General features: G+C 43.3%; 1 protein-coding gene across 1 annotated transcript; it reads right to left on the bottom strand.

Annotated features, from left to right (window-relative positions):
• Positions 1 to 3,918: 3,918 nt before the first annotated feature.
• On the bottom strand, positions 3,919 to 5,492 carry S100A12 (S100 calcium binding protein A12). Its single transcript, XM_082832600.1, has 3 exons — positions 5,366 to 5,492; positions 4,642 to 4,799; positions 3,919 to 4,177 (listed from the first exon to the last, which is right to left on the bottom strand). The coding sequence occupies exons 1-3, from the start codon at positions 5,475 to 5,477 to the stop codon at positions 4,037 to 4,039; spliced, it is 411 nt and encodes a 136-aa protein (XP_082688726.1). The 5' UTR covers positions 5,478 to 5,492; the 3' UTR covers positions 3,919 to 4,036.
• Positions 5,493 to 22,569: the final 17,077 nt, after the last annotated feature.

The following is a 22,569-nucleotide window of genomic DNA, read 5'->3' as shown; positions in this document are numbered from 1 at the left end:
GAAAAGAGGGCACTTCAGACAAAGAGAACAGTAGGACAGCAGGTGCAAAATCCAAGAAGTCTGACAGTCCATGGGGAAACTGGAGAACGTTCTGGAATGGCTGGAGACTAGGGCTTATGACGGTGGACAGGAGGTCAATGGCGAGATGCTGGAGAGGACACGTCCAATCTCTGTGGTCCTGTGGTTCTAACTGTCCTCGTATCTGTTTGCTTGTTTCGTGATACCTGCCATCGTCCGGGGACCAGGCTCTGCATTTTGACGAAGGGACCAGAGATCACCTGGTCCAAACATCGCACTTTAAAGATGAGAGACCAGCTCAGAGAAGCAAGGTCATTTGCTCAAACTCACAGAGCCAAGAAGCAGTTGAGCCGGGAGGCTAACCTAGTACATTTTATTCCAGGTTGAAGGCTCTTTTCATCAGCCTTGGGTGCCTCTCCGACTGATGGATTTTGACCACGTTTGGGGACTCTTAACATTTTTCTAAATATGATTGAAGTTCAATTTGTGGTTCAGTTGGCTATTTTGAAACAAAATCATGGCTGTGATTGTTTTCACAATAGCAAATGTGCTCGCTTTTGTTCTTATTGGTTGGTTGGGTGGGTGGGTGGGTGGCTGGCTGGCTGGCTGGCTGGCTGGTTGGTTGGTTGGTTGGTTAGTTGATTGGCTGGTTGGATGGATGGTTGGCTGGATGGCTGTTTGGTGGCTGGTTGGTTGGTTGGTTGGTTGCTGGTTTGTTGGTTGGTTGGTTGGTTGGTTGGTTGCTGGTTTTTACCAGATGCTAACATTACCATATACATCAGAGTGGCCACAGATACACATGAATGCATTAAGCAAGGGCACAGTTTGTTGCTCTGGCCTTTCGTTTAAAGGCCTTTAGAGAAAGACAGCACCTAACGGCCCTTAGTTACTTGTATAATACTGGTCAACTTTACCCAAGTTACCCCTAAAATGTAACCTAAATCTGTGCTTTGGTTTAAAATAACCTTTACCTGTTGTGGCTGCAGCAGAGAGAAGATAGCTGACCAACTGTAACTAAAACCTCCTATATAAATTAGTATTTTACTATTAATGTTAATACCTAGTGAGTGCTTACTCAGCATCAGATGCTGTGCTAAGTGCTTTACACGTGTTGCTAGGTTATCTAATCCTCACCTCAACTCTGGGAAAGGTGCTGCTTTTATTCCCATTTTATTGATGGGGCAACTGAGGCTTAGATATTTTAAGTAACTTGCTCAAGGTCTCACAATTAGTAAGTGGTAAAACTAGGATCTGAATCCAGAAATATAACTTTAATCTTCATACTTGGGCCACTACCCTTTCAGTGACCAAATATAACTTCATTCTCATCCTTCTATATCCTACTCAAAGTTCTCCATCCCATCCAAGTATCTCAGAACATTAAAATTGGATGACACCTGAGTGTTCACCTAGTCTAAACTCTTCAAATGAATTCACCGAATTCCTTTGAATTCTTCAAAAATGAGGACAGAGATCCAGAGAGGCAAACTGTTTTTCCCAAGATCACTCAGCGAGTGAGGGCTTTCCCTGAATGGTCCCCCTTTCTCATTTAGTGATGGAAGACTTCCAGGCTTGGGCCATTCCAAGACCGCCTTCTCTGGGTCCTGAATTCCTTCATCTTTGACCAATCCCACTCCACCCTCATCTTCAGCCTCTCCCCCTGCCCCATCCCCAGGAGAGGGTCTCCATAGGCTCCTGCTTCCTCGCATACTTTCCACACTTCCCACCTGCCTCAACTTTGCCTCAGATCCACATCTCATGACATAGTAGTTTCCTCTGCTGGGCAGCCCAGCAGACCTCCAGCCCTGGGGCTTCTGTGGCCAGGACTCGTCACTTTCTGGCCTCAGTCCTGAATCCCAGCTTCCTGTGCACCATCTCTCCCCAGGTTTGCACCAAATAAACCAAAATACAAACCCACCTCTGCCCCAATATAAAGCTTCTCTTCTCACTTTTCCTCATATCAGTCATACCTGGGCTCCAGCAAGTTACCTCACCTTTTAAAAATGTCGTCGTACACTCTGCCCTCCTGGCCTGTCCCTCCTGCTGAGGAGGGGGCAGGGGAGCAGCCGCTGGTGTGTCTGCCAGAGGCCAAGGCTGTGCCCTGGCTGCTGCGACTGTGGTGTCCTAGCCTGCTTAGGCTGCGAGAACGAATGCCATAGGCTGGATAGCTTAAACAACAGACATTATTCTCCCAGTTCTAGAGGCTGGACACCTGGGATCAGGCTGCCAACGATGGTTGGGGGCCTGGGGAGGGCTCTCTTCCTGGCTTGTAGACTTGCTATGTGCTCATGGAGAGAGAGAGAAATCTCTCTCTATTCTTCTTCTTATGAAGGCACTAATCCCATCACAAGGGTCCCACCCTCATGGCCTAATCTAATTACCTCCCAAAGGCCCCATCTCCAATTACCATCACACTGGGGGTTAGGGCTTCAACAAGTGAATTTGGGAGGGCACACAAACATTCAGCCCATAACATACGGGTATTCTGACATCTTGACAAAATTGACCTCTTAACCTCTGGACTAAAGGGACACCCCATCTATCCCAGACCTGATTCAGCACCAGACAGGGGTTGGTGGGCAGGGAGGTCCCCAGTGACTTCTGCCCATTCAGACTGAATGCACTTTTCACCAGGGAATAGTGACCCAACACTTGCCCCCTAGGGAGATTATTCCTGTCCTCAGAGACCATGCTCCCTCCTGTTTCCCTCTGGACCATTTACAGGGAATCAAATCAATAGCCTATTGATTTCCATACATTCATCCTTGTAAGAGATATTTCTGAAACACCTACTGCATGCCAGGCACAGTGCTGCTGCTAGAGACCCAGTGCCTACTCTCACACACACCCATCCATTGAGGAGATGGACATGGAACAAATAAGCACATTAGTGGATACAGAATCACAGCAGGAAAGAAGAGCACAGAAGGAGAGCAGCTTAGTCCTAGGGGAACATTTCGCAAAGAACCTGGACTAGACCAGCATGGGGAGGGAGTCTGGCCCAAGAAGTCTTCCCTCCCCTTATCCTGTGCTGGACAGAGCTCATGCTCTCCCCCTCGTCCTGTCACTCTTCTTCACACACCCTTTCAAAGTTCAGCCCCAAGTTTCATGGCCCATACAGGAAACTTCTGTCACTCTTCTTCACACACCCTTTCAAAGTTCAGCCCCAAGTTTCATGGCCCATACAGGAAACATAAGTGAAATCAATCATCTCACTCTCTTGCTCAAAACCCCCTGTGGCTCCTTAGCACACTTGGCACAAAGTCCAAGGCCCTCCCCACAGGCTGTAAGCCCCTGCTCCCTGCTCCCTGTTTCCTGAAGGCTCTGGTCTCCCACCAGCCCCACCTCAGATCTGCATCCGCCACTGTGCTGGTCTTTGAGCAGGTTAGACACATGCCCGTCTCAGGTCCTCAGCCTCTCTCTGCAGGAACTCTTGACCCACAGACAACCGCAAGCTGCTCTCCTTCCTTTCTTTTAGATTTCTGCTCAAACACATCCCTCAATTATCATATTTACAGTATCCCTGTCCTTCCCTCTGCCCCTTATTTCCTTGCTTTAGCTTTCTTCATATCACATATCATTACCTACCAGTGTATCATATGATATATCTTTATGCTAATACCTAGTGGTTTGTCTGTTGGTTCATTTTCTATCCCCTCCCCAGTAGAACACAAGCCCCAAGAGGACAGGGACTTCACGTCTTTGGTCTATGGCTATTATAGATGCTCATTAAATATTTGTTAAATAAATGAATAAATGAACAAATAGGGGACATTTAATAAATTATTGGTGAACAAATGAACAGAGCAGGGGTTCTCAGAGGTCTAAATGGGGACTGTCGGAACAGCAGGGGTGAGGAGGGATCAAGTTTTGTGAAAGAAAAAAAGTACACAGACACTGTTATGAACTGTTCAAAGGTACTTTTATTAACTCTCGCTTCCTTCAGGCAAGGCAAACTTCGGTGAGGAGAAGAGAAAGTCTTCTTGGGGACATTGCTGGGAAGGGCCCATCAGAGCTTCTACTCTTTGTGGATAGCATCATGGGCAGTCTTCAGCACCCTGGACACCAGGACTACGAATTCCTCAAAGGTGACCTGTCCATCTTTATCAGCATCCAGCTCTTGGAATACTTTGTCAATGGAAGGTTGGTCTTTGGTGTTCTTGGAGAAGGGGAAGCAGGGACAGTGAGCTCTCCTTTATCCAGGCCTCAAATCCCTCAGAACTCAGCTTAGGGAGGCCCGGGAACACCAACTGATTAGCCAAAACTATGTGGGAGAATCCAATTGAGAAAACAGAAGACAGAGAGAAGCAGCTATCTTGGGCCATCCTAGAATCAAGTCTTAACCTGGAAGATGCTGTGTAGCTCAGCAATCCAATCCCGCCCTGCCCTGCCTCTCTCCACTCTACAGAGACAGGAAGGAGCAGAGCCTAAGGTGATGGTGGGAGTTATTCAGAGAGGGAGGCAAAGCCCCTGTCCCACAGCTGGTGGGGGGTGGGGGGAGACATCCTTGGAAGCTCAAACTGGGAAGAACCCACCCCTTGTCCCACCATCATCCTTCAGGCCTTGCCACTGCCCTCAGTGCAGGGGGTCGGGCAACTTTTCCAAGAGAGGAGCATCACGTACCTTGAGGGCATTTGGAAGTTCCTTTGTGATCAGCTTCTTCAGCTCACTCTTGTTGAGGGTGTCATAATGCCCCAGCCGAATGGAGTACTGGTGGAAGATGTTGATGATTCCCTCCAGGTGGTCTTCCAGCTTCGTCATCTCCCTAACTTCGCATTCACCTTCAAAGAGACAAGGGAGGTCTTGTCAAGGGGCAGTTCCTCCCCCACCCCACAGCACTTCCACTCTCTCCTCTCTTTCCGTATCAAAGGTTTAGACAAGGGATGACTACCCCTGGGTCTACTCTGCGTTCTCTCTGCTCTGTGTTTGATCCACGGTGAATGTTCTCATTTGCAGATAGGATGGGGAGAGAAGGACATAGAATACCGCCTAAAGTCTAAAAGAATCAGCCTTAACTGTCGTGGTGTTCCATGTCCCCCCGTCTCCTGGGGACTACAGTCCAGAGGGTGTTAATCACTCAAGCTCACCTGGGAAGGGTGCTGTGGTTGGCCAGGCTGTTCCCTTTCCCCCAAGTGTTGGTACTTAAGGGCCCTTACAGATGCCAGCCACCCCACCCACCTTGGCCATCCCCAAGTTCTGAGACTGGGTCTTCCTAGCACAGCAAAAGCTGGCATCCTTGGGCCCAAAATGCAGTCAGCCCAGAGCGGCTCCAGCAGGCAGGGGGTTGTAGCTTCCAACAGCCTGCCAAGTGGCCCCCTGAAGGCCCAGCCAAGGAAAGGACACTTACCCCTCAATGCACAGAAGTGTGGAGGCAGCAGCACTGGTGAGGAGCCCTGAGCCAGGGAGGTTTTTATAAGGCAGGTGTCACCTTTGACCTCGAGTGAAGAAACTTCTCTCATTCACCATGGGGCATGTTTCTCTGTTGCTCAAGAGAAGCTTCAAACATGCAGCACTGACTGCAAAATGGGCAGCTCAGATTGCAAGAGAACAAGTTTCACTGCAGGCATGGCTCCTACCCGGAAAGGGAAGGGCTGGGGAGAGGCATTTGCTGAGTGTCTATGCAACAAAAGTGATAGTGATAATAAAAACAACCAAAGTAGACATGTAATCTGGGAAAGGAAAAAGGACATTGGTTTAAAACTAAAGAAATCTGAATATAAAGTATGGAACTTAGTTGATAATAACGTGTCAAGAGCAGCTGATTAATTGTAACAAATGTACCACACTATGTAAGATGTTAATAATAGGGGAGACTGTGTGCAGGAATACTGGAACTCTCTATATTATTTTCTCAATTTTTCCATAAATCTAAAAATGTTCTGAACTAAAGTCTAAGTGTTTGTTTGTTGGCCGCGCAGTGCAGCTTCCGGGATCTTAGTTTCCTGACCAGGGACTGAACCCAGTCCACAGCAGTGAAAGCACCTAGTCCTAACCACTGGACCACCAGGGAATTCCCTAAGTGTTTTTAAAAGTGACCATGTATTGGGCACTCACATCATGCCAGACACTGCCTTACACAAACCCTCACCTAATTCTCCAAACAGCCTTCACTCCAACAGCGCTAACGGTTTCCCCATTTTGCAGATGAAGAAAATGAGTTAAGGTTAAGGAACTTTTCTAAGTGCCAAATCCAAAATTGTCTACTTTCAAAACCTTTGCCATTTTGTAATTTTTCCCTAAAATGAGAATAGTTTTTTGTTATCAAAAATAATACATGCTTGGGGCTTCCCTGGTGGCGCAGTGGTTAAGAATCCACCTGCCAATGCAGGGGACACGAGTTCGAGCCCTGGTCCGGGAAGATCTCACATGCCGTGGAGCAACAAAGCCCGTGCGCCACAACAACTGAGCCTGCGCTCTAGAGCCCACAAGCCACAACTGTTGAGCCCACGTGCCACAACTACTGAAGCCTGTGTGCCTAGGGCCCATGCTCCGCAACAAGAGAAGCCACCACAATGAGAAGAAGCCCGCGCATCACAACGAAGAGTAGCCCCCGCTGGCCGCAACTAGAGAAAGCCCACGCGCAGCAAAGAAGACCCAATACAGCCATAAATAAAATAAATAAATAAATTTATTTTTAAAATAATAGTAATACTACATGCTCATACTTTTTGTAGAAAACCTAATTTTTGGTAATTGACACAATCTTATATCAGACCCTGACCTTTTTCTTCCAGTTTGTGTCCTAATGCCATGAATTCTTGATTAGCCTTTTTAAAAATTCTTTCTTCCACGCTCCCCCACACCCTCCAACTCACTGTGTGAGACTCGGGGACAGAGCAGCACAAATTCCGTGGCCGCTGTCCCGGAGTTTGCAATCTAATGGGTTCAGACACCTTCCTGAATCGTAGGAAGAGTTCACCACACGTAATGGGGGTGGGGGGTTGGGGGGCACTAGTCAGGCCGAGACTAGCGACCTGGATTCCACACTGGCAGGGGGACTTGGGAGAACCAGGGCTGCCTGGCAGGCCACAGTGGGAAGGGTGCCAGGGACCAGCCTGTGCCCTTGGGCAAGGCTTTGACCTCTATGAGCCTGTTTCTTCATTTGTGTGGTCACCTCACCGGACTCCTTTAGTTCCCAGATTTGTTATGAGGCTCAGCTGACAGAATATATGAGAAAAGCCTTGAAAACAGTAAAGTGCTATCTTTAAGTTGGTTTTTCTTTTGCCCTTACCCACCCAGCATGGATGTGTGGATCACTTAGCCCAGCCAGCATGAACATGAGCCCAGAGCCAGCCCTCCAGGGCCTGGCCACTGAATACTGGGGGTCTCCTAGCAGAACAAAGAGACCTGCCTCTTCTGTGTCTTGAAGAGCGTCCACTGGTGGAGGAGCCTACACTCCAGCTTTCCCTCTGAGCACCAGTCCCTACACCTGTGCCCGTCCAGAAAGGACTTCCAGAAGTCAAGGGAGTTCACACAGAAGGCTCCTGACACAGTTCCTGGCACAGGGAATAATATCACTTGTCTTACCTTCCTCCTTCCTCCCACCTGACCTCACTGAAAAGGTAGGATTGGGCCCAACAGGAAAGGCCAAGCCCAAGTGATGTTCCCTCCTGCTGCTGGCCTTGGTGCTCCCAAGGGTATTCCAGAGACTGGTGGCCTCCTGGTTATTCCTTGGGCTGGTCCTACCTCCCCATCAATAGGAACTCCTTGAGGCCAAGACTGTGTAGGAAGCTGATGCTCATGGCAGCCAAGAAGGATGAAGAGTATGGGAAACTCTTTTGTTGATAGTTTGATATAGATGATACTGCAATGGTAGATGCATGTCATTTTACATTTGTCAAAACCCATAGAATGTACAATGCAAAGAGTGAACAGTAACATGAACTATGGATTTTGGTTAACAATAATGCATTAATGTTCGCTCATCGATTGTAGCAAACATACCACACCGATACAAGATGTCAGTAACAAGGGAGCTGGGGGAGTGAGGGCTACGGGAGTATTTGAGAACTCGCTGGACTTTCTGCTCAATTTTTCTGTAAACCTAAAACTGCCCCTGAAAAATAAAGTTTATTAATTAAGAAAAATACTACTGCCTCTGAAGTCATTATGCACAAAAAGTAATAGCATACTACACAACAGGAAACAAACTTTTCAAGTAAATTTTGAGCCAAATTGATAGAGATTTACTTTCACAACTTCCTCTATAAAGTTGGTCAAAATACCTTGACAATGGTGGGGAACCTAGCACATTAGAAAAAATTTTAACTAGCAAAAATGTGAATTCATTCTAACTCTTCTAACCTCAACAAGAAATAAACACATGCTCTAAAGTAGAAGATAGACAGAGCTTCAGGAGGAATACACTGGATGTGATCATGTAAACACCCCGAAAATGTATATCAAGATAACTAAATTTTCATAATGCAAAAAACAATGAATTAAACTGGTAAATCTGAGTAAAGAGTATATGGGAATTGCCTGCACTGTACTTGCAATTTTTCTATAAGTTTGGACTTATCAAACTAAATTACATCAAATTGAAATGATACCAAAATTTTAAATTACCCAAAAAGTACTCATGGCAACCGAAATGACTCTGTTAGTCACATCAAGAAGTGGGGAGGGGCACACGTAGAGCATAAAATGGGGCAGGGTGACCAGAAGGGGCAGAATGGCAACCCACCGAGCTGGGTTTACCCTCCAAGTTAGCCCAGAGCCTGGCTCTGGGTAGAGACAATAAATATGAGTGCCTTACCCTTATAGAGGCACCTTCTCTGAAAAATCCTTCTCCAGGAGGGAAATAAACTCCCAGGTAAGCAAAGAGAGGGAAAAAGAGGGTGACATTGCTTTAAAGGATGGGAGGCGCTGGGTCTAAAGGGATACCATCCCCAGAGATGTGAAGAGAGCCTCAGATCCACTCTTACTTCTGAGCAATGATGAGAAGAGGAGTGTGGGTTTCTTCACCTGGCAAACACTTCCTGGCCCTTCATATCTGGTAGTCACTGCTGGCCAGGCACTGGGGAAAGCAACCATGAACAGGACAGACATGGTACTGACCTCACTGAGCTTACAGTCTTGGGAGGACATAGACGGGAAAGGCTCTCTGGTAAGGCGGGGACAGAGCTAAAAAGGCCAGGAAAGGAGAGGCGTTGCTTCTTCTTGTTTGAACAAAATTAATCATCAGCTTTATCCTCAGTTTTGGCAAGCAGAATGTCAAAAATCTTTTATGTCTAAGGGGGGAGGAAAACCTCTCCCTCAGTTATTCTGGGGTGCAAAGCTAGTCACTGGACCAGCTTTCAAAAAGTATCCCAGGGTTTTCAGGAAGTGAGACAGCAATCCCTCTATGCCTTCCCCCACTTTCCCGTCACAGCCTCCAAATTTGGAAGTTAGAAAAAGCTGTCAAGTTGGGCTATGATGACCATGATCAAAGTGCCATGGTAGGAAGAGGTTATCAAGACCTCTGAAATAAAATCTTTGGAAGTCTAGCCTGGTGACCTCCATTCAGTACCACAGACTCCCCTGCATGCTTTGTGGTAACCCAGTTACCATAGCAACATATACAGAAAGGAGGAGGGTCCAGGCCCCATATGGAGCACCACTGAGGCGTGGATGAGGACCTGCACCACCCCAGCAGCAGTGGCTAGCAGTTTGCCCCTAAAACTGCACAGCCCAGGCTTCAATGACCACACCTTACAAGCACAAGAAGCTACTGCTTTTGGGGGACAAGTGAGTGAGACCCCAGCTCCCTGCCCCTTTGGCTTGTGGAGGCAGAACAGATCCCAGCAATGGGTTAAGAAAGCCCCTGGGGTGTTTGAGAAATTCAGGGATGGGGAGGCCACAAGAGGAGAAACTGGACAGGTAGGAGCATGAGCAAATGGCAGGAAAATAAGATGCTTGTAATGGTGTGTTTATCCGCAACTGAACAAATCATGTCACGATTCAAATTGAAGTTTCATCCAGATTACTCAGCATCATGGACTAATTTGCCCTTCAGAATTAGACAACTGGGGGGGGTGATGAATTGGGAGATTGGGATTGACATATATACACTAATATGTATAAAATGGATAACTAATAAGAACCTGCTGTATATAAAAGTAAATAAAATAAGATTCAAAAAATTAAAAAATAAAGAATTAGACAACTGATGTTGAGACCAGGCTGTGATTATGTTAGGAAATTGGGTGTGGCAGAGACTGTCCAAGGTCACTGTTTCCTTTCTTTTTACTTTTTCAGGTGAAATTAACTGGTTTTTTAACAGCTTTATTGAGGCATAATTGATGTACAAAAACTGCACATATTTAATGCGTAAAACTTAATGAGTTTGGACATATGCAAACACCTATGATACCGTCACCACAATCGAAGTCATAAGCACATCCATCACCTCCAAAATTTTCTTTGAGTACCTTTAGTTTTGTTTTTGGTTTCTGTGGTAAGAACACTTAGAGTGACATTACCTGCTTAACAAACATTTTCGTGCACGATACCACATCATTAACCGCAGTCACTGTGTTGTACAGCAGGTCTGTAGGTCTTTTTCATCTTGCAGGACTGTAAATTTATGTCATTGAACAATAATAGTCATGCTGCCTTTGAGGATGCCACTCGAAGGGGTGAGACTGATTAAAGAACTCCAAAAGGATGCTTCTTTTTGTTTGTTTTCTTTCCCTCCCTTACTACTGCATTCCATATCGTTTTCAGACATACAAAAGACTACACATAGCATATGTCCATTATAAGACAAAATAAAACAACAAACATCTGTAAATCTACAGGAGGTCTTAGTCCCCTGGACAGAAACCAGGTGATTGGCAAAATATTCCAGAAAGCAGAGAAGAAAGAAATTAAAGAATTCCTTGTTTGCTAAAAAATGTAATTCTCTGAGAGGCCCCAGACAAGCCAGCAGAGTAGTCAGGTGTGCTTCAAGAATGATTTGTTACTAGCCAAGACATGGAAGCAACCTAAATGTCCATGGACAGATGAATGGATAAAGAAGATGTGGTATGTATACACAATGGAATACTACTCAGTCATAAAAAAGAATGAAATAATGCCATTTGCAGCAACATGGATGAAACTAGAGATTTTCATACCAAGTGAAGTAAGTTAGAAAGAGAAAGACAAATGTCACATGATATCACTTATATGTGGAATCAAAAATATGACACAGGGGGCAGAGTCAAGATGGCGGACTAGGAGGACACAGAATTCGGGTCTCTGCACAACTAGGACACCTACCAGGCACCGGTGGGGGACCATGGACACCTAAGGGGATGGGAGGAACCCCCAGTGACCGGGTAGGACATGGGGCAAGGGGGGGAGTGAGGGGAGAGGAAAAGTGGAGGCAGGATGGGACTGATGTCCCTGAGGGGTGGCTGGAGGAGGGGAAGAGATCCCACGTCCAAAGGGGGAAATTGGGGGACCATTGGGAGGGCAGAGGATCAAAAGGGAGTGTGACCAGGTTTCCCCTGCCCACTTGGGCCCCTGGGAGTCTGCTGAGATCCCAGGCCTGATGCTCTGTCCACCAAGGCCCCCTCCAGCCTCATGGGTCCTGAGGGAGAGGGAGGGAAGGGGGAGCAAAAGTAAAGCGCAGACCTACAGGACTGGCACCCCTGAGGGGTGGCTGGGGGAGGGGAAGAGTGTTCCTAAACCCAGTGGGATCCACCCACGGTTAGGGGTCCAGTGGGGACAGGGGAGACCCTGGGGGAGACCCGGGGAGGGGGGCACAGAGGAACGGAAGGGAATGGGGCCAGTGCTTTCCCTGTCCACTTAGGGACCTGGGGAGCCCGTTGGGCTCCCAGGCCTAATCCTCTGCCCTCGGAGGCTCCCTGCTGCCATGCAGAGCCCAAGCCCCGCCCCTACAGTCCCACCAGGGCCCTACCTCTACACTCGGAGACTCCCTCTGAGACCCCCTCCAACCACACTGGGCCTAAACCCCATCCACATGCCCTCAACCAGGCCCTTACCTCCAAACTCCGGAACTCCACAATCCAGAGGCCCTCCTTTCCATGTGCTGCCTTTCCCCTTCCCCTGCAGGTCCTAAGCAGAGGCCCCGCCCACCCGATGCTTGAAAATCACCTGCCTAGTCCCCGCCCCCAGAGCCTTTTCTGGCTAAGTGGGTCCTGAGCCTAGGCCCCGCCCCACACTCAAACATCACCCCCCCCACCCCCCCAGGTCCCACCCATCCTAAACCCCACCCCTGCCTAAGTACCACTCCTGCCTAAACTCTGCCCCCATAGCCAAGGCTTTTTTTTTTTTTTCCGTTTTTCCTCTTTCAGCTTGGGGCTCTGTTTTACCTTGTTGATTCATTGTTGTTAATTCGTTTATATTTTTATTTGTCCTAATAAATCTTTTATTTTTCTAATTTTGTTTTATTCCTTATACTTTGTTATTGTTCTGCTCATTTTGGCTTGTCCCCCCCTTTTTTTTTTCTTTATTCTGTTGTGGTTTTATTTTTACCTTGTTACAGTTGTTTCAATTATATTTTTATTTTTCCTAATATATTTTTTACCTATTTTTATTTTGTTTTTTATCCTTTGTTATTGTATTACTCCTTTTTTTTTTCTTTTTTTTGCCATGCCATACAGCTTGCGGGATCTCGGTTCCCAGGCCAGAGGTTGGGCCCAAGCTCCTGTGGTGGGAGCTCTGAGTCCAAACCACTGGATTAACAGAGAACCTCAGATCCCAGGGAATATTAATCAAAGTGAGGCCTCCCAGAGGTCCTCATCTCAGCACCAAGACCCGGCTCTATCCAACTGCCTACAAACTCCAGTGCTGGATGCCTCAGGCCAAACAATGATTAAGACAGAAATACAGCCCCACCCATTAAAAAAAATGAAATGACAAAAAAGTATGTTACAGACAAAAGAGAAAGGTAAAAACCTACAAGAGCAAATAAATGAAGACAAAATAGGCAACCTACCTGAAAAAAATTCAGAGTAATGATAGTAAAGTTGATCCAAAATCTCGGAAATAGAATGGAGAATATACAAGAAACATTCAACTAGGATCTAGAAGAACTAAGGAGCAAACAAACAATGATGAACAACACAATAACTGAAATTAAAAATACTCTAGAAGGAATCAATAGCAGGATAAGTGAGGCAGAAGAACGGATAAGTGAGCTGGAAGATAAAATAGTGGAAATAACTGCCAGGGAGCAGAATAAAGAAAAAAGAATGAAAAGAATTGAGGACAGAATCAGAGACCTCTGGGACAACATTAAATGCACCAACATTTGAATTATAGGGGTCCCAGAAGAAGACAAAAAGAAATGGTCTGAGAAAATATTTGAAGAGATTATAGATGAAAACTTCCCTAACATGGGAAAAGAAATAGTCAACCAACTCCAGGAAGCACAGAGAGTCCCATAGAGGATAAACCCAAAGAGAAACATGCCAAGACACATATTAATCAAACCATCAAAAATTAAATACAAAGAAAAAATATTAAAGCAGCAAGGGAAAAGCAACAAATAACATACAAGAAAATCCCCGTAAGGTTAACAGCTGATCATTCAGCAGAAACTCTACAAGCCAGAAGGTAGTGGCAGGACATATTTAAAGTGATGAAAGGGAAAAACCGGCAATCAAGGTTACTCTACCCAACAAGGAGCACATTCAGCTCATTTCATGGAGAATTCAAAAGCTTTACAGACAAGCAAAAGCTACAAGAATTCAGCACCACCAAACCAGCTTTACAACAAATGCTAAAGGAACTTCTCTAAGCGGGAAACACAAGAGAAGAAAAAGATCCACAAAAACAAACACAAATCATTTAAGAAAATCGTAATAAGAAGATACATATCAATAATCCCCTTGAATGTAAATGAATTAAAGGCTCCAACCAAAAGACAGAGACTGGCTGAATGGATACAAAAACAAGACCCTTATATATGCTGTCTACAAGAGGCCCACTTCAGACCTAGGGACACATATAGACTGAAAGTGAGGGGGTGGAAAAATATATTCCATGCAAATGGAAATCACAAGAAAGCTGGAGTAGCAACACTCATATCAGATAAAATAGACTTTAAAATAAAGACTGTTACAAGACACAAGGAAGGACATTATATAATGATCAAGGGATCGATCCAAGAAGAAAACATAACAATTTTAAATATTTATGCACCCAACATAGGATCACCTCAATACATAAGGCAAATGTTAACAGCCATAAAAGGAGAAATCGACAGTAACACAATAATAGTGGGGGACTTTAACAACCCACTTTCACCAATAGACAGATCATTGAGACAGAAAATAAATAAGGAAACACAAGCTTTAAATGACACAATAGACCAGATAGACTCAATTGATATCTTTAGGACATTCCACCTGAAAGCGGAAGAATACACTTTCTTCTCAAGTGCACATGGAACGTTCTCTAGAATAGATCACATTTTGGGTCACAAATCAAATCTTGGAAAATTTAAGAATATTGAAATCATATCAAGTATCCTTTCCAACCACAACATTATGAGATTAGAAATCAATTACAGGAAAAAAAACAGTAAAAAACACAAATACATGGAGGCTAAACAGTGCACTGCTAAATAACCAAGAGATCACTGAAGAAAGCAAAGAGGAAATCAAAGAATACCTAGAAACAAATGACAACAAAAACACGATGATCCAAAACCTATGGGATGCATCAAAAGCAGTTCTAAGAGGGAAGTTCATAACAATTCAAGCTCACCTCAAGAAACAAGAAAAATCTCAAATAAACAATCTAACCTTACACCTAAAGCAACTAGAAAAAGAAAAACAAAGAAAACGCAAGATTAGTATAAAGAAATGAATCATGAAGATCACAGCAGAAATAAATAAAATAGAAACAAGAAAACAATAGCAAAGATCAATAAAACTAAAAGCTGGTTTTCTGAGAAGATAAACAAAACTGAATAACCTTTAACCAGACTCATCAAGAAAAAAAGGGAGAGGATGCAAATCAATAAATTTAGAAATGAAAAAGGAGAGATTACAACTGACACCGCAGAAATACAAATGCTCATAAGAGACTACTACAAGCAACTATATGCCAATAAAATGGACAACCTGAAAGAAACGGACAAATTCTTGGAAAAGCACAACCTTCCAAGACTGAACCAGGAAGAAATAGAAAATATGAACAAACCAGTCACAAGTAATGAAATTTAAAATATTCAATATTTTGGAAAAAATATTTGATTTGATTAAAAATCTTCCAACAAACAAAAATCCAGGACCAGATGGCTTCACAGGTGAATTCTATCAAACATTTAGAGAAGAGTTAACACGTGTCCTTCTCAAACTCTTCCAAAATATAGCAGAGGGAGGAACACTCCCAAACTCATTCTATGAGGCCACCATCACCCTGATACCAAAACCAGACAAAGATGTCACAAAAGAAGAAAATTATAGACCAATATCACTAATGAACATAGACACAAAAATCCTCAACAAAATACTAGCAAACAGAATCCAACAACACATTAAAAGGATCATACACCATGATCAAGTGGGATTTATCTCAGGGATGCAAGGATTCTTCAATATACACAAAACAATCAATATGATACACCATATTAACAAATTAAAGAATAAAAACCATATGATCATCTCAATAGATACACAAAAAGCTTTTGACAAAATTCAACACCCACTGATAATAAAAACCCTCCAGAAAGTGGGCACAGAGCGAACCTACCTCAACATAATAAAAGCCATATATGACAAACTCACAGCAAAAATCATTCTCAATGGTGAAAACTGAAAGCATTTCCTCTAAGATCAGGAACAAGACAAGGCTGTCTACTCTCACCACTATTATTCAACATAGTTTTAGAAGCCTTAGCCACAGCAATCAGAGAAGAAAAAGAAATAAAGGAATACAAATTGGAAAAGAAGAAGTAAAACTGTCACTGTTTGCAGATAACATGATACTGTACAGAGAAAATCCTAAAGATGCCAACAGAAAACTACCAGAACTAATCAATGAATTTGGTAAAGTTACAAGATACAAAATTAATGCACAGAAATCTCTTGCATACTTATATACTAACAGGAAAAGATCAGAAAGAGAAATTAAGAAACAATTCCATTTACCATCACAACAAAAAGAATACCTAGGAATAAACCCTACCTAAGGAGGCAAAAGACTTTTACTCACAAAACTATAAAACACGGATGAAAGAAATCAAAATTAACATAAACAGATGGAGAGGTATACCATGTTCTTGGATTAGAAGAAACAATATTGTGAAAATGACTATACTACCTAAAGCAATCTACAGGTTCAATGCAATCCCTATCAAATTACCGATGGCATTTTTCACAGAACTAGAAAAAGAAATTTTACAATTTGTATGGAAACACAAAAGACCCCAAATAGCCAAAGCAATCTTGAGAAAGGAAAATGGAGCTGGAGGAATCAGACTCCGTGACTTCAGACTATACTACAAAGCTACAGTAATCAAGACAGTATGGTACTGGCACAAAAACAGAAAAATAGATCAATGGAACAAGATAGAAAACCCAGAGATAAACGCACGCACATAGGGTCACCTTATCTTTGATAAAGGAGGCAAGAATATACAATGGAGAAAAAACAGCCTCTTCAATAAGTGGTGCTGAGAAAAATGGACAACTACTTGTAAAAGAATGAAATTAGAACACACCCTAACACCATACACAAAAATAAACTCAAAATGGATTAGCTACCTAAATGTAAGGCCAGACACTATCAAACTCTTAGAGGAAAACATAGGCAGAACACTCTATGACATAAATCACAGCAAGATCCTTTTTGACCCACCCACCTCCTAGTGTAAGGGAAATAAAAACAAAAATAAACAAATGGGACCTAATGAAATTTAAAAGCTTTTGCACAGCAAAGGAAACCATAAACAAGACCAAAAGACAACCCTCAGAATTGGAGGAAATATTTGCAAGTGAAGCACCTGACAAAGGATTAATCTCCAAAATATACAAGCAACTCATGCAGCTTAATATCACAAAAACAAAAAACCCAGTGCAAAAATGGGCAGAAGACCTAAATAGACATTTCTCCATAGTAGACATACAGATGGCCAACAAATGCATGAAAAGACACTCAACATCATTAATCATTAGAGAAATGCACATCAAAACTACAATAAGGTATCACCTCACACTGGTCAAGATGGCCATCATCAAAAAATCTACAAATAATAAATGCTGGAGAGGGTGTGGAGAAACGGGAACCCTACTTCACCATTGGTGGGAATATAAATTGATACAGCCAATATGGAGAACAGTATGGAGGTTCCTTAAAAAACTAAAAAGACAACTAACTACCATATGACCCAGAAATGCCACTACTGGGCATAAACCCTGAGAAAACGATAATTCAGAAAGAGGCATGTGGAGACTCACTTGAAAAATGGCGGAAGAGTAAGACGCAGAGATCACCTTCCTCACCACAGATACACCAGAAATACACCTACACGTGAACAACTCCTACAGAACACCTAATGAACGCTGGCAGAAGACCTCAGACCTCCCAAAAGGCAAGAAAGTCCCCACGTACCTGGGTGCGGCAAAAGAAAAAAGAATAAACAGAGACAAAAGGATAAGAATAAACAGAGACACCAGTGGGAGGGAGCTATGAAGGAGGAAAGGTTTCCACGCACTAGGAAGCCCCTTCGCGGGCGGAGACTGCGGGTGGCGGAGGGGGAAAGCTTCGAAGCCACGGAGGAGAGCGCAGCAACAGGGGTGCGGGGGGCAAAGCGAACAGATTCCCGCACAGGGATTGGTGCAGACCAGCACTCACCAGCCCGAGAGACTTGTCTGCTCACCCGCCGGGGCGGGCGGGGCTGGGAGCTGAGGCTCGGGCTTCGGTCCGAGTGCCGGGAGAGGACTGGGGCTGGCGGTGTGAACACAGCCTGCAGGGGGTTGGTGCACCATGGCTAGGTGGGAGGGAGTCCGGGGAAAAGTCTGCAGCTGCCAAAGAGGCAAGAGACTTTTTCTTCCCTCTTTGTTTCCTGGTGCGGGAAGACAGGGGATTAAGAGCACTGCTTAAACTGATTCATTTTGTTGTAAAGCAGAAACTAACACACCATTGTGAAGCAATTATACTCCAATAAAGATGTTAAAAAAATAAAGGAGCTCCAGACACGGGCGTGAGCCGCGTCTAACAGCGCAGACCCAGGAGACGGGCATGAGACACTAAGGCTGCTGCTGCCGCCACCAAGAACCCTGTGTGTGAGCACAGGTCACTATCCACACCCCTCTTCCGGGGAGCCTGTGTAGCCCGCCACTGCCAGGGTCCCGAAATGCAGGGACAACTTCCACGGGAGAACGCACGGCGCGCCTCAGGCTGGTGTATCTTCCCGCTGGCCTCTGCCGCGGCAGTCTCACCCGTATCATCCCCCTCCCTCCCCCTGGCCTGAGTGAGCCAGAGCCCCCAAATCAGCGGCTCCTTTAACCCCGTCCTGTCTGAGCAAAGAACAAACGCCCTCCAGCGACCTACACACAGAGGCGGGGCCAAATCCAAAGCTGAGCCCCGGGAGCTGTGCGAACAAAGAGAAAGGGAAATGTCTCCCAGCAGCCTCAGAGAATGTGGATTAAAGCTCCACAATCAACTTGATGTACCCTGCATCTGTGGAATACCTGAATAGACAATGAATCATCCCAAATTGAGGAGGTGGACTTTGAGAGCAAGATTTATGATTTTTTCGCCTTTTCCCCTTTTTGTGAGTGTCTCTGTGTATGCTTCTGTGTGAGATTTTCTCTGTATAGCCTTGCTTTCACCATTTGTCCAAGTGTTCTATCCGTCCATTTTTTTGTTTGTTTTGTTTTGTTTTTACTTTTTTAAAAAATTTATTCTTAATAATTATTTTTTATTTTAATAACTTTATTATATTTTATCTTACTTTATTTTATTCTTTTTATCCTCTTTCTTTCTTTCTTTCTAATTTTTCTCCCTTTTATTCTGAGTCATGGGGATGAAAGGCCCTTGATGCTGCAGCCAGGGGTCAGTGCTGTGCCTCTGAGGTGGGAGAGCCAACTTCAGGACACTGGTCCACAAGAGACCTCCCAGCTCCATGTAATATCAAATGGCAAAAATCTCCCAGAGATCTCCATCTCAACACCGAGACCCAGCTTCACTCAACGACCAGCAAGCGACAGTGCTGGACACACTATGCCAAACAACTAGCAAGACAAGAACACAACCCCACCCATTAGCAGAGGGGCTGCCTAAAATCATAATAAGGCCACAAACACCCCAAAACACACCACCAGATGTGGACCTGCACACCACAAAGACAAGATCCAGCCTCATCCACTGGAACAAGGGCACTAGTCCCCTCCACCAGGAAGCCTACACAACCCACTGAACCAAATTTAGCCACTGGGGACAGACACCAAAAACAACGGGAACTACGAACCCACAGCCTGCAAAAAGGAGACCACAAATACAGTAAGATAAGCAAAATGAGAAGACAGAAAAACACACAGCAGATGAAGGAGCAAGATAAAAACCCACCAGACCTAACAAATGAAGGGGAAATAGGCAGTCTACCCGAAAAAGAATTCAGAATAATGATAGTAAAGATGATCCAAAATCTTGGAAATAGAGTAGACAAAATGCAAGAAACATTTAACAGGGACCTAGAATAACTGAAGATGAAACAAGCAAAGATGAACAACAAAATAAATGTAATTAAAAATACTTTAAAAGTGATCAATAGCAGAATAACAGAAGCAGAAGAACGGATAAGTGACCTGGAAGATAAAATAGTGGAAATAACTACTGCAGAGCAGAATAAAGAAAAAAGAATGAAAAGAACTGAGGACAGTCTCAGAGACCTCTGGGACAACATTAAATGCACCAACATTGGAATTATAGGGGTTCCAGAAGAAGAAGAGAAAAAGAAACGACTGAGAAAATATTTGAAGAGGTTATAGTTGAAAACTTCCCTAATATGTGAAAGGAAATAGTTAATCAAGTCCAGGAAGCCCAGAGAGCCCCATACAAGATAAATCCAAGGACAAACATGCCAAGACACAAACTTATCAAACTGTCAGAAATTAAATACAAAGAAAACATATTAAAAGCAGCAAGGGAAAAATAACAAATAACACACAAGGGAATTCCCATAAGGTTAACAGCCAATCTTTCAGCAGAAACTCTGCAAGCCAGAAGGGAGTGGCAGGACATATTTAAAATGATGAAGGAGAAAAACCTACAACCAAGATTACTCTACTCAGCAAGCATCTCATTCAGATTTGATGGAGAAATTATAACCTTTACAGACAAGCAAAAGCTGAGAGAGTTCAGCACCACCAAACCAGCTTTACAACAAATGCGAATGGATCTTCTCTAGACAAGAAACACAAGAAAAGGAAAAAACCTACAATAACAAACCCAAAACAATTAAGAAAATGGGAACAGAAACATACATATTGATAATTACCTTAAATGTAAATGGACTAAATGCTCCCACCAAAAGACACAGATTGGCTGAATGGATACAAAAGCAAGACCCATATATATGCTGTCTACAAGAGACCCACTTCAGACCTAAAGACACATACAGACTGAAAGTGAGGGGATGCAAAAAGATATTCCATGCAAATAGAAACTAAAAGAAAGCTGGAGTAGCAATTCTCATATCAGACAAAATAGACTTTAAAATAAAGACTATCACAAGAGACAAGGACACTACATAATGATCAAGGGATCAATCCAAGAAGAAGATATAACAATTGTAAATACTTATGCACCCAAAATAGGAGCACCTCAGTACATAAGGCAAATACTAACAGCCATAAAAGGGGAAATTGACGGTAACACATTCATACTAGGGGACGTTAACACCCCACTTTCACCAATGGACAGATCATCCAAAATTAAAATAAATAAGGAAACACAAGTTTTAAATGATACATTAAACAAGATGTACTTAATTGATATTTATAAGACATTCCATCAAAAAACAACAGAATACACATTTTTCTCAAGTGCTCACGGAATATTCTCCAGGATAGATCATATCTTGGGTCACAAATCAAGCCTTGGTAAAATTAAGAAAATTGAAATTGTATCAAGTATCTTTTCTGACCACAATGCTATGAGACTAGATATCAATTACAGGAAAAGATCTGTAAAAAGTACAAGCACATACACATGGAGGCTAAACAATACACTACTTAATAATGAAGAGATCACTGAAGAAATCAAAGAGGAAATTAAAAAATACCTAGAAACAAATGACAATGGAGACACGATGACCCAAAACCTACGGGATGCAGCAAAAGCAGTTCTAAGAGTGAAGTTTATAGCAATACATTCCTACCTTAAGAAACAGGAAACATCTCAAATAAACAACCTAACTTTGCACCTGATGCAATTAGAGAAAGAAGAACAGAAAAACACCAAATTATCAGAAGGAAAGAAAGTGTAAAGATCAGATCGGAAATAAATGAAAAAGAAATGAAGAAAACGATAGCAAAGATCAATAAAACTAAAAGCTTGTTCTTTGAGAAGATAAACAAAATTGATAAACCATTAGCCAGACTCATCAGGAAAAAAAGGGACAAGACTCAAATCAATAGAATTAGAAATGAAAAAGGTGAAGTAACAACTGACACTGCAGAAATACAAAAGATCATGAGAGATTACTACAAGCAATTCTATGCCAATAAAATGGACAACCTGGAAGAAATGGACAAATTCTTAAAATGCACAACCTGCCAGGACTGAATCAGGAAGAAATAGAAAATATGAACAGACCAATCACAAGCACTGAAATTGAAACTGTGATTAAAAATCTTCCAACAAACAAAAGCCCAAGACCAGATGGCTTCACACGCGAATTCTATCAAACATTTAGAGAAGAGCTAACACCTATCCTTCTCAAACTCTTCCAAAATAAGGCAGAGGGAGGAACACTCCCAAACTCATTCCACGAGGCCACCATCACCCTGATACCAAAACTAGACAAGGATGTGACAAAGAAAGAAAACTACAGGCCAATATCACTGATGAACATAGATGCAAAAATCCTCAACAAAATACTAGCAAACAGAATCCAACAGCACATTAAGAGGATCACACACCATGATCAAGTGGGGTTTATTCCAAGAATGCAAGGATTCTTCAATATATGCAAATCAATCAATGTGATACACCATATGAACAAACTGAAGGAGAAAAACCATATGGTCATCTCAATAGATGCAGAAAAGCTTTCGACAAAATTCAACACCCATTTATGATAAAAACTCTGCAGAAAGTAGGCATAGAGGGAACTTTCCTCAACATAATAAAGGCCATATATGACAAACCCACAGCCAACATCGTCCTCAATGGTGGAAAACTGAAAGCATTTCCATTCAGATCAGGAACAAGACAAGGTTGCCCACAGTCACTACTCTTTATTCAACATAGTTTTGGAAGTTTTAGCCACATCTACCAGAGAAGAAAAGGAAATGAAAGGAATCCAAATTGGAAAAGAAAAAGTAAAGCTGTCACTGTTTGCAGATGACATGATACTGTACATAGAGGATCCTAAAGCTGCTA

The sequence above is a fragment of the Leucopleurus acutus genome (assembly GCF_964270905.1).
Source record: "Leucopleurus acutus genome assembly, chromosome: 2".
NCBI classification, from domain to species: Eukaryota; Metazoa; Chordata; class Mammalia; order Artiodactyla; family Delphinidae; genus Leucopleurus; species Leucopleurus acutus.
The sequence above is the reverse complement of the archived record's forward strand: the minus strand, read 5'-3'. Positions and strand labels throughout refer to the sequence as shown.